Below are 13,350 nucleotides of genomic sequence, written 5' to 3'. Positions count from 1 at the left end.
ATGGGTGTGACAGAATTTGTATCTGTGTCGTAAAGCTGTTTCAGATTCTCTTTACTCTCTCTCAAAGCTCTGTCTCAAGAAACTTCAGATGTTTGTGTCTTGGATCCAATGTTGCCGCAGTCAGAGGTTATAGACATTTTCTCAGCATCCTCAGCAACAGTGACTATGTGCCGTTTCAGAGAGTCTACCACGGCTGTCTTGAACTCCAATACTTTTGGAGACTCACCGGTCTGTGTGTTTAGGTGTTTATTGATGAGGCTATGTGTGCTCCTGTTTCAAGTCAAGTGTCTTCGCATCTGCAACAGTCCATCTCTGTTCCAAATGACATTTGAACATATGGCACACAGAATTCCACCGCATGCAACAGTACTGGATAATTTATGTTCGGGTACTGTTCTGCTGTTGTTTCTGGCGAAGTGCCGCTGTAGCCACTGTGCTGTGGTGAAAATGTACCACCAACCTGCTGCTGGCATCTATCATGCTTTTTACAGAAGCAATGCTGAAGCCTTCGTTGATGGCTAGCTGCAGGGTGTGTGCAAAGCAGGGCACTGATTCCAAAAGACCTTGATTCGGCAAAACCATGTTACTAGCATTATCATGAACACACGCAATTACTTTCTCCACGCTTGACAGCCACTGTTCTGTTGCATCATTTAGGTAGTTTGCGATGTTCACAGCAGTGTGTCGTTCGAAGCAGTCATTTGATATAGACATTACTTTTTTGCACGATGGGTCGTTATACTACAGCTCAGCGTAATGGAATCTTTAAACCCTTCTCCTTCGATGACACTAATGGGCAGCAAATCTTTTGCTACCATTTCTGTGATTAGTTGTGTAATCTTTTCAGCTGCGTTGCATTTCTGTCTAACGGAAAAGATGCAATGCTCGTCTGAGTTGCCTCTGGTATCGCAAGACATTTTATGTACAAATACTAGAGGATAACGCATTGTATTTTTGGTAGATTTGTGTGTGTCAGCTTGTGCTGCATATCTTGCATTGAACTGTATTTTCATCTATTTTGTCGAAGTGAAGCCAGACATCACTACGCACCTTTTAATGCATAACAAAAGGAACATTGATCACAGCAGAGGATTGGACATCTGACAGTGAACAAATGGCGCTTGACAGCTGTAGCAGTGGTGCATGAAAGGACTAAATGTAAAGAATTAAAGAGACAACATTTCTTAGAGAGAAAACCTGTTCGTGTGGAACTCTGCACAAATACAGCTTCCTATGTTTATCTATTAATTATTTTAACATTAAGATAAACCTATATTATTTTATTAAATAAAAAAATATATTTTTCATCAGGAAGATGATTTTAAAATCGTTTGGCTCAAAAATCATGATTTGTTACAGAATTAGTTTTTTCCCCAGTCCTAGTTATTATGGCATGATTTGCATTCAAGTAATTTTGGTCGAAACAAAAAAAAAAACACTTCCTGAAAAAGATAGGGAGATTTTTTTTTAGTGCTGGTGCAACATAATGAAGAGCAAGTAATGTACATTAAGAATGTAATTGATGCATTATCTAAAGCCCCTTTCACACATACAGCCTTTTCCAGGAAATTTACTGCATTTTTCAGGTTGGAGGTCATGTGTGAATGCAACCTTTTTGAAAATACTGGTACATTTTGCTCTGGCAATTTTCTTTAATGAGAAGTTGTATCATTACCCATACATTTCCATATGGACGATATGTGTGAACAGCACATGTGGGACTTTACCAGTAAAGGCAACCCAACGATTTATTGTAATTTGCCTGGATGCATGTGTGAATGGGCTTATGTATTTTATTGTTCTTGTGCTGTTTCAGAGAGTGATGGGAAATGGTGTTGTGGTGGAATCTTGTCACCCCATTAACCCACTAAATGAGTGTTAGCCTATTTTATGAAATTCTCGCTAGCAGGTCTTCATCAACAGCTCATAAAATGCATACAAACTGAACTGTACATACACAATATTAGATGACCAATACTGATTTACTTTGGAATAATTATTTAATTGACATGCCCCCTATTCTGAAGCAATATAGTATGAGAGGTGACTTATTTTTATATTTTTACAGTTATAAAACCGCAGTCTGCGGCTCCTGTGTCTACAAGATAAATGATTGTAAACTCATTGAGATGTGTGAAAGTACAGTCATCCTCTGAGTCCTCAGCAGCCATTTTGCCCACTGTGTATGACTCATATCTGCATTCACAAGGAACAGCAACCACACTTGACCAATCAAACACTGAGAGAAGTGGTTGCCATAGCAACATGGCACCGATACTGCAGCAGATGCAGAGTGCATTTAGACTTGTGTTGGTGCCAAAGTTTGTCTGAAATAAAATACTGTAAGATAGATTTACACATTGCTTTTTAGCCAAGAGCAGCATGTTCCATAGTTTGAATTCCACTGGCTGGCTGACCGTTTGCAAAACTTTACACAAAACAGAGGCCTAATTTTCATATGCGCTGTAGATGCTTGTGTTATGTAACCCAGGCTCTCTTTAAGAGTGTCTTCAGGAAAACCACAGTTGGTAATACAAACAAACACTCTATGATACATAACAGAAGATATGAATCAGAGTGATATGAATTAAATAGACGTTATGTCAGATGCAGCAATTATATTACCTCATGTTATGAAATGTATATGTAGTCCTAATGTATATTGTTTCTTATGTTACATTGTTTTAGCAAGTAAAAATTATAGTAAAAATATGGTACAAAAAGTAGTCCAAAGAAAAGGTTTTATCCACTTCATAACATGTTACATCAAGATAGCAGCATTATATAAAATCCCAAAGTCATCACCAATGTACCTGTGATGTCATGAGTCACCAGTTGCACCCACAATGTGTGTATGATCTCATATGCAGTTATGTAAATTAGGCAAAATTCTGTCTCCCTGTGGATAAACCACATAGGTGCAGAGCATTGCATAGTTTGTGCCTCTCACTAGGGGTGAATGATGTTGACGTGTAGTGCAATTCTGATGATAAATAATACTGAGTGGAATTAAATGCTTGTAAAGTGATGGCAACTGGCCTATAATATTATAGTCTCTCCCCATCTCACTTTCAGATCACCGAGCTTCTGGAGGAAGAAAAGTTGGAGGCTTGCGAGGAGCTCCCACAAGACTGCGAGGATGGTCCTTCCTCACTGTCACCCAAACATGCCGACGTCTCCCCCTCTTCCAGGTAAAAGCAGCCCCTGTTTTCTCTAATCTGCTCTCGCCCAGTCTGGGGCCCTCTCAGGCATCTCCTTGTACAATCCAATATGAGCATGTACAGTTGAAGTCAGAAGTTTAAATACACGTAGGTTGAAGTCATTAAAAATTTATTTTATTAACCACTCCACAGATTTAATATTAGCAAACTATAGTTTTGGCAAGTCCTTTAGGACATCTACTTTGTGCATAACACAAGTTATGTTTCCAACAATTGTTTACAGACAGATTGTTTCACTTTTAAGTGACTATCACAAATCCAATGGGTCACACTTAGTTAAATGTGCCTTTTAAGCAGCTTGGAGAATTCCAGAAAATGATGTCAAGCATTTAGACAATTAGCTTTTGATAGGAGGTGTACTAAATTGGAGGTGTATGTATTACAACCTGTGGATGTATTTTCAAACTCTGTGTCTCTTTGCTTGAGATCATGGGAAAATTAACAGTAGTACGCAAGTATAAACACCATGGGTCCATGCAGCCAACAAACCGCATTCTGTCTCCTAGAGATGAACGTATCAATCAACAACAACAGTAAAGGACCTTGTGAAGATGCTGGAGGATATCCACTATAAACCAAGTCCTAAATCTATTTAACCTGAAAGGCTTCTACACAAGGAAGAATCCACTGCTCCAAGACCGCTTAAAAAAAGCCAGACTACAGTTTTCAAGTGCACATGGGGACAAATCTCTTTTTTTGTTACTTTTTGGAGAAATGTCCTCTGGTCTGATGAAACAAAAATTTAACTGTTTGGCCATAATGACCATCGTTATTTTTGGAGGAAAAAGAGTGAGGCTTGCGAGCCGAAGAACACCATCCGAACGTGAATCATGGGGGTGGCAGTGTCATGTTATGGGGGTGCTTTGTTGCACGAGAGACAGGTGCACTTCTCAAAATAAATGGCTTCATGAGGAAGGAAAATTATGTGGATAAATTGAAGCAACATCTCAAGACATCAGCCATGAAATTAAAGCTTGGTCACAAGTGGGTCTTCCAAATGGACAGTGACCCCAAGCAAACCTCCAAATTTGTGGCAAAAATGGCTTAAGGACAACAAAGTCAAGGTATTGGAGTAACCATCACAAAGCCCTGACCTCAATCCGATAGACAATTTGTGGGCATAATTGAAAAAGTGTATGCGAGCAGGGAGGCCTACAAACCTGACTCCGTTACACCAGTTCTGTCTGGAAGAAAGGGCCAAAATTACAGCAACATTTTGTGAGAAGCTTGTGGAAGGCTACCCAAAACATTTGACCCAAGTTTAACAATTTAAAGACAAAGTGTTTGTAAACTTCTGATCCACTGGGAAGGTGATAACAGAAATAAAAGCTGAAATAAATATTTCTCTCTGTTATTATTCAGACGTTTCACATTCTTAAAATATAGTGATCCTAACTGACCTAAGACATGGAATGTTTTCTATGATTAAATGTCAGGAATTCTGAAAAAATGAGTTTAAATGTATTTGGCTAAGATGTATGTAAACTTCTGACTTAAATTGTAAATATACAGTGGGCCCCAAAAATATTTGGACACCGATGCCACACTTAAAAATGTATGAATGTTTTTGCATTAGATGACAAATATCAAATCAAACAGCATTTATTTAAAGTTAGAACTGGCATACTTTTCAAGCAAAACATTTAACAAGAAGAATGTTGTAAGGCTTTCAATTATAAAGCAATAGAAAAACCTTTCCAAATTAAGAAAACGTTCTGGAAGTCAGACTTTGTTGAATATGTACAGAGTTGATATAATGAATTACTACTGCGGTTACTCTACTAAGACTGTGAACTTGAAAGAAATGTAGCTTTGCTTATTGTGTGTGATTGTGTGTGTGTGTTTCTCCATTTATTTGATTCTGTTTATATGCAATCAGCAAGTTAGAACATTTAGAGCAAACACGTTAAATGTGTATTCCGATGTGAGGAGTTTATGGCATGGCTGATCTGGTGTCCCCTCTCTTTCCAAGCCTCTCTGATTCCATGGTTTCCCACTGAGCTTACAGGACAATTTCCTGTTTGAAGAGGAATTGGGTTGCGCTTTCGAGGTCTAGACCATTAATAGGTACACACTTAGGGCAGCTTCAAACTTCGGTGTCCTAAATGTCATGCCTCTTTGCTTTGATGCCACATTAAAGCAGGTACTTCAGAGCTATATCAAGTTAATACCTAACATGAGTTTTATGTGGGGCTGTTTTTTTAGATATGCTTCACATTTTAAACATGGTAAGTTAGGGTGTGGACAGTATGATTAATGGCTTTCATTAGCCTGTAACTCTTCCCATTAGATATATGGCACTCTTCTTAGAGGTGTCTGTCTACCCTGTTTCTTTCAGACACAAGCTGAATTGGTTTAACTGAGTTTTGGATGGAGACTAAATGGAGCGAATGTGAAACATTTGTGACTCAAATTAGTGATGTTAAGGTAGCAATGTTTGGCCCTGTGTTTTAGTTAATTAAATGGTTTTAATCATAATAAACAGATAGCCATGAGAGTTGGCACATGTCAAAGCAACATCCATGGTTAAAATCCTTGATGTTACTGAAGCGAGAAATAACTCCATTCAATTATTTCCTTACATTCTTTCCAAAAGAATGCTATAGCTGCTGTCAAACTCTGTTCCCTTACCTAGTGAGCTCCTCGATGTCTACAAAGTGGAACTTCGTAAATTGATTATTTGAAACGCACATCCTTGGCAGCAACTCTGTACACTACAAAGCGCACAAGATTAAATTATTTCCAGTAGATTAAGACATTAGCATGCATAAAATGTATATCTTTAGTCAACGTTTGTTTCAACTAAGTCTGCCATCGTTGTTGTTGTTTTTTCCACTGTGCTTGTCACGATGCATTTTGAAATTGCCCTTTCTCTGAAGGATGCTTGGAATGCTGTCTAAGAAATGTTCATTTCAAAACTGTTTTCAGTTTGCTAACGTCATAGTTTTCCAAAGTATTCGGTAATGAGAGCATTTTCAAAACACTATTTTTGGTGGAGGAAACGGTGTTCCATTTATGGATGACAGACATAAACGTAGAAAATTAATGCGTTTTCAAATGAAAACGTTAAGTGTGATTTATTTTTTGACCTTAAGGTCCGGGTATTCTTAATTTTTGCGTGTTCCGGATTGGATAGTGCCCGGTCAGCCGCGGTGACTTTTTAAAGTAAACTAATGATCACAAGCTAATACGAACGCATTTGAAGCGTGCACACTTTTACTGCTTTGTGATACTCTTTTAGTACAGTCAATGACAGGCACATGCGCCGACAATGCGCACAGAAGAGAACTGTCCACATGTCGAGAAATCTGGGCCTCACACGGACAGTCTACACAGACTTTGCTGATGATGAAATTTGTGTCACGCATACTGTGCATGTTGCAATAAGCAACACCGAAGATTAAAGAATATTTTGGCCTCCTAGATGCAGCACTAGAGGCATACATTTTGCTGCCTACTTTTTGGAACAACCTTTCCTTAAGGAATGCACCTATGATGCTGTCTTGGTAGGCAGCATACTAGATTTTGAAATGGAGCTATTGTATCCTCACTAAAACGTACAAACCATCTCTTTAGTGTGAGACAAAGCCCCAGACTTCCCTGTGTGTCTAGCTGTGTAATTATCTTAGTTAAACTTTGCTAATCCTACTCTCTTTGTAATGTTTTGTCTCTGCATGAACAGCTTTGGATGACAGCTGTTACATTAAGGCCAAGACCAGCTCAAGCACTCAGTATTAAATACCATGATTTGCAGGGAAATGGGAGGAGTAAACCTGCAAATTAATAAGAGCGCATTGAATGCCGGCTCTGGATATAATATGCTCTTCTCCAATGCCACTCAGTTGCTAGATTTGTCCACAGTTCTAATTTGTATGAAGCCTTTTTCCTCTAGCTTCAGCAAATATTTGAAACCATTAGGAAATTAATTTGCTTTCCTAATCACCAGGCAAAACAGGCACAATGTTGATAAGGGTTGTTTCTGTGTTAATGCATCAGCCCTATTTAGAGTTGATTGTGCACAACAATTACTTTTAGGCCAAAATTACTTTTAAATCATAAATCAATCTCAAAGACATGGGCAGTGTCACGACAAAGGAATGCAGCAGCACTGTAATTTTTTTATGATGTTATACAATCTAATGGCCATTCACAGCAGATGCAGATTTCATTTTATGGCTTTTATATGTTATGTTACAAGGAAATCAAGATGCATTCTAGCCCTGTCAGGATAGAAAGTGGTCAATTATTAACTTTAAAAGAATGCAATTTACCCAGAACAATGTGCTATAAATACCTTCTGATAGGTGAGGCTGTGTTTTAAGTTTCTACTTGTATAAAATATTCGTGTTTTGTAAAATTGCTTTACTGCCATGTAATTTCAGCATGTTTATCAAATCCTCAGTGGATTTATGGCCCCATATACTTAGAATCATAACAGGTTAACATGAAAGCATGGATGTTTTAGATGTGAGAATGGGGAAAAAAGGTCAAGTCTTCAGTATTTGGTGGTATTTTAAGAACAGCAGGACTTGTTTACGTCGGATTCTTGAAGCAGTTATTTTACTTGCCCTCTTTTTGGAATCTGAAATGTTGTCGAACATAAAGCTAAATATAAGTCCTGAAATATATCCTTCTCCAGCTATGGAAAATACTTTTCATGCAGCCCTAAAATAAGCAGCAGTTCTTGAGACATGTTGTGCCAGTGTTGGAATGTGTGAACAGTTTTTGACGCTGTGTCAGTCTGCTGTAGGTGGAAGGGTCAGCTTTTGAATAGGTATTATAGCTCTTAATGAGCACACTGCCTGATCTGTGCAGTGCACTTCCACATTATATATGTAGTGGATCTCCCATCATGGATGCTCCCATAACACTTTCATCACCACTTAAAGATCCTCACAGATAGCCATGTTTAAGTCTTTAGGTTGAGTTAATGGTGTTCACACTGACAATGATGTGCAATGAAAAAACTGGAAGTTATTTATTTTCAATGAGAATTGACCGTTTTAGGTTACACGAGTGACAGATAAAGTTGCCAGTGCAAGTTGGGTTTAAATTTGTCAATGCAACTAAATTGAACAGAGTTCAATTTCATTTACAGTAAATGTGCAGCGACAAGATGGAACAACAACCAATGGGAGTGTAGACAGTGATCCGCCACATTGCAAAAAGTTCAGCAACAACATTTCCTGATCTGATTCCGCCATCTTCTCCCCATTATTGTCTTGTCTCCTCAGTCCCTGTAAATAAAAGGCTGCATCTGAATATGCATCCTTCCCTACTATATAGTGTGCCAAAAGCAGTATGTCAATGGAGTAGGGTCTCAGAATCCTGTTCATGAAAAAGCAGACAAGAAATACCCGGATGACCGACTACATCCGGCGAAATTCTGAAGTGCACATCCACTGGACACTTTACCATCCCGTAATGCCACAGGAGCTGCGAAGATGTCACATTTAAAACGCTGGATTAAAAAATAATCTCCTGAGAACTGCATGTCAGGAGTCATTTCAACTGCAAGTGATATATATATATATATATATATATATATATATATATATATATACATATACAGTACAAAGAAACTTTGGTAAAACCCTTTAACCACTTGTTGATTAGTTTCACGGTTATTTCTATTACATCATTCTGTATACTCCGGTAACGAGATAGTGCTCACTTTCCTGGATGAAGTTTGTCTAGGAATGTATTAATTCTACTCGCCTACGTACCGAGATGTACTCAACCAAAATGCCCAAATTAAAAGAAATGTTAAAATTTGTAGTCATTTTGTAGATAGCAGTCATTTTATCCATAGCGACTTACAGTACATGTACATTATGCATTTGGCAATTGATTTTATCTAAAGCAATTTACAGTTCATTCAAGCTATACATTTTTTCATCAGTACGTACAGTGCTGTGTAAAAGTTTTAGGCACTTGTGAAAAATGCTGCATAGTGAGAATAATGCCATAAATAGTTTTCATATATCAATTAACATCATACAAAGTCCAGTAAACAAAGAATTTAAATCAATATTTGGTGTGTCCACCTTTGCTTTTAAAACAGCCCGATTCTCCTAGGTACACCCGGACACAGTTTTTCTTGTTTTTTGGCAGATAGGATGTACCAAGCTTCTTGGAGAATTCACCACGGTTGTTCTATCTATTTGGGCTGTCTCAATTGCTTCTGTCTCTTTATGTAATCTCAGACTGACTTGATGTTCAGTGGGGATCTTTTCTATTTGCAAAAGTAGGGCTGGGCGATAAAACGATATTGATATTTATCACAATAAAGAAAATCCACGATAAGCTTTTGAGTAATTTTCTATATTTTCTGTGTGTCGCTAAAACACAAGCAGTTCGGCTTTCTCAGGCTGCGTTTCCACTGGGGCGGACGAAATCAGCTCAAAGGCGCTCACAGCGCTAGGAGAGAGCTTGCTCCGCACCGCTGCCAATCCTATGATCCACCTTGCGAGAAACACTCAGCTTTGCTCACAACGTGCCAGTGATAACATAAGGTCAGACTGGATGAACTTGCAAATGCTAATTAACTAATGCTAACAATTAGGCTATGTCAGACACTGGATTGATTCCATCCGCACCCTAAGACTTCATGACAATGGTTGCGCCCTCTCATCGTCTCTAGTGAAGAGCGCGACAGAACAACAGTGATGTGGACAACAGCTCTGATCTTTCTGCGCTGTAATCTTGAATATTGTTCTCTAGCACCAAATATGCATCATTTCTGCCCTGTCCCGCTCCGCACACATTGCCTCTTTTCCCTGCATGTCATCAAGTGCTGCATGAGTTAACGTGGTTTCAAAGCACCTTTTAGACTAAAATGTTTTTCACTTCTAAATGTATTTTATTAATCAGCATGTTACGAGCCTTTAATAATAAACAAATTGATTAAACAAATCGATTTCTGTTCTAATTTTGTGAAAATGTATTAGATGTCTGGAATGGATGAAGAAAGACTAAAATTACTAGTTGGTAGACTAGTCTCTCACTTTAATGAAAATATACAAATGGTTTTTTACATTTTTTTAAAAACGTTTTCTAAATGTTCTCTCAGGACACCCCTGAACCCACATTCAGCATCATTCCACAGTCACAAGGGCTTCTATGCCACATACTTGGGTATCTGAATTTAAAGAAATATAAAAAATATTTCATTTTAATGTGAACATTTTCCAACAAATACTGGACTGCTGTCACTATGCTTCAGAACAAACAGATGATCTTTTAACATTCAATTTCAATTGATAAACGATTAAATATTTAAATGTTTTGGTTAAAGATCCCGCAGACCCCACAGCTTTGGCGTCTCTGGACCCCCTGTGTAGTTTTGTAGAGACTATTTTGACTGTTTAGAATTGATTTTGTCTTCTTTACTTCAGTCAACTTTGAATAAATAAAAAAAAGAAAGTGCAATATTTAAATGTATATCGTGATAAATATCGATATCAAACAATATGAAAAAGATTATCTTGATAACAATTTTGGCCATATCGCCCAGCCCTATGCAGAAGTAATGTTTGGGAGTCTAAAATGTATTTTTCCTATTGATACACTAAAGCTGAAGATACAAATAACCATCTTAAGTCTAAAGTGCCTAAAACTTTTGCACAGTACTGTATGTTTCGTGGAAATTAAACCTTTGACCTTGGTATTTGCCATGCTCTACTGGTTAAGCTAAAGGAGCCCTACATTGCAGTGACAAGGCCCATGGAGCAACTGGAGCTGCCTTGCTTAAAGGCACAATGCCTATGAATCACCCTTTGTGGGTTTCAAACTAACAACCTTTTTGTGATTGAGAGCCTGTGAATCTGTCTCCATCATGGGATTTTAATGTGTTGAATGGGCTTATTTATTATCTTACTCAACTTTTCAACATTTATTTATTTGCACCGCTGATGGAATAAACATATTTTTGGAACACCATTCCTTCTCTCCTGTTTGATTCTCCTTGTGACTGCTTGGTCCCTGTCACATCTTTAAACACTACAGCACAACTCAGTTTGAGGACTGGGTAATTCAGGTGCTATGGGAAATGCTGGAAACAGTGCGAAGATATACAATCCCCCTCCACTGATCTGTGTCAACACAAGTGCATCAATGCAAACAGAAGCTCTGGATCAAGTCCCCCCATTTTCCCACGTGCTCTTCTACTGAGCCATCGAAACAAGTGCTCTGTTGACTCAACATGAACTCTTGGCCTGTTAGGTCAGCCATTCATGGAAAGTGCCATAACTCATTTCCACTCCTCATTTTAAGCATTAGTTCAGGCATCCAGCTACTTTTCTTGGGTTTCATTTCCCCCACCCTCCCCCCCTGTCCACCCTTCTTTCATCATCCTACCACCTGATTATGTCAAATAGCATGCATAACATGCTGTGGATTATGATATTGCTTGTGACCTTGCTATCAAGGCACCTTCCATTCCACCTCTCTCTGTATCTCCCATGCTCTGTCGGTTTCTTCACTCAACAAGATTCATTTTAGCTCACCAACAGGGCTGGACTGGTAATCTGGCATACCAGGCATTTTCCCGGTGGGCCGATGCACTTTGGGGCCGATCAGGGATGGACTGGCCATCGGGAGAATTGAGCGGGCCGGTAGGTCGGCCCCAAAACGGGCCGAATGGGCCACGATCAGCTTAAATGAGCCACCGCGTTATGCAGAACGGACAACAAAATGGTGCCGCGATATGCAGAAAAGGACAGCGAACACATCCCCCCGCCACTCTTCCCAGTCCAGCCCTGCTCACCAATGTTACATTGATGACAGTTGGGTCATTGGACTACTTCCTGCAGTGGTTTCTTATTTTGTTTCCTGATATTTGATACACTTGCACATTCTTTAATTGCCAGGTAGTGTGAGATCTACCCCAGCCGGATTAAACCAGCCTGCGACCTGTCTGGGAGTGTTCAGTATTCATGTGATTATATATAATGTTGTCATTCCTAACTGTAAATAAAGAGTCCAGTAAGTGGTAAAACTTGACTGATGTGTGGATAGTGACTAGGTTATATAAAGGTTTAACAGGTGTTTGGCTGTGCAGGCTTTGCTTTGAGTTAAGGGAGGGAAGGGGGGCGCTGTGTGTATGTTTGGAGTGGCGATTGGCCCAGAGCACTAGCAATGAGGCTGCGTCAGACAGCCGTGTATTTAAGTGCGGGTCCAGTGCATCCACTGCAGCACTTTTTTTTAGCTGAGTGCCGAGTCCCACACACAGGCAGACAGCACATACAGGACTCTGCAAAATGAGCACCGGCAGCCTGTGTTTGCTCTTTGACCTGCTCATCCAGACTTTAGCACCACAAAGTGCCCAGTCAGGATAACCACACGCCCAACTACCGAAAGAACCAAAACAGCTCACTGACGCAAAGAAAATGGCTTGTCAAGTCCTTCTCCACAGGTAATGTACCAGAGAAGAAAATTGCTAAAGGTTGCATTTCATGGATGTAAGATGATGAAAAGTAATGTTGATTTGTGGCTGTTTATATGTCTTGTTCATGGTCTCAAGGGTTTAATTTGTCTGGGCAAAGCTGCGTGTGATATTTAGGTGAGGCTGTGGGCTGATTACTCGCCACCTCTCAGATGTTTGTAAACACAGTATTTTGGAAAGCCTTAATAAATCGTGTAACACTGCTAATGATCTGAAATATGATGCTTTTGCGAATTGGAGAGAAGGAGACTATAAATGGCTGAATCACAGCATGATGCTGCATTTTATTTACACACTATTACAGCCATTTCTGTGTGGGGGAGGCACAGTGTTTGCATTTGTGCCACTCTTGCTGTAAAAATAAAGTGCCAAGTCAGAGGAAGCTGCTTTTAATCCTCTTAAAGCCTTTATCTCATAGTGAATCAGCGTATTAAACGATTACAAGGTAATTTAAAGACCTACAGTTCATAGTGTAGCTTTAATAATTTGTTTGAGTTTTTAAAGTAATGCCGATATTGGGAGTAGATAATATTGGAACGATTAACTAAACAATGTACTATTTATTCCACTGTAAATTATAATGCTTTGCCAAATATTTTTTGAATAATGTGGTTTCACTTAATGTGTTTTATTTTTATAATATAAAACAATTACATCATTTTTATATTATAAAAACTCTTCTAA

The 13,350-nt window shown here is 38.9% G+C and overlaps 1 protein-coding gene across 2 annotated transcripts in view; it reads left to right on the top strand.

Moving 5' to 3' along the window:
* fam13b (family with sequence similarity 13 member B) overlaps window positions 1-13,350 on the top strand; it is a 52,150-nt gene that overhangs the window by 21,536 nt on the left and 17,264 nt on the right. For both annotated transcript variants that reach the window (XM_052154462.1, XM_052154461.1), the window contains exon 7: window positions 3,076-3,191. In XM_052154462.1, coding sequence (XP_052010422.1) covers window positions 3,076-3,191 — 116 coding nt within the window. The remainder of the gene's footprint in view (window positions 1-3,075; window positions 3,192-13,350) is intronic.

Source organism: Xyrauchen texanus, chromosome 23 (genome assembly GCF_025860055.1).
Source record: "Xyrauchen texanus isolate HMW12.3.18 chromosome 23, RBS_HiC_50CHRs, whole genome shotgun sequence".
NCBI classification, from domain to species: domain Eukaryota; kingdom Metazoa; phylum Chordata; class Actinopteri; order Cypriniformes; family Catostomidae; genus Xyrauchen; species Xyrauchen texanus.
This window is presented reverse-complemented; position numbering and strand designations above follow the sequence as displayed.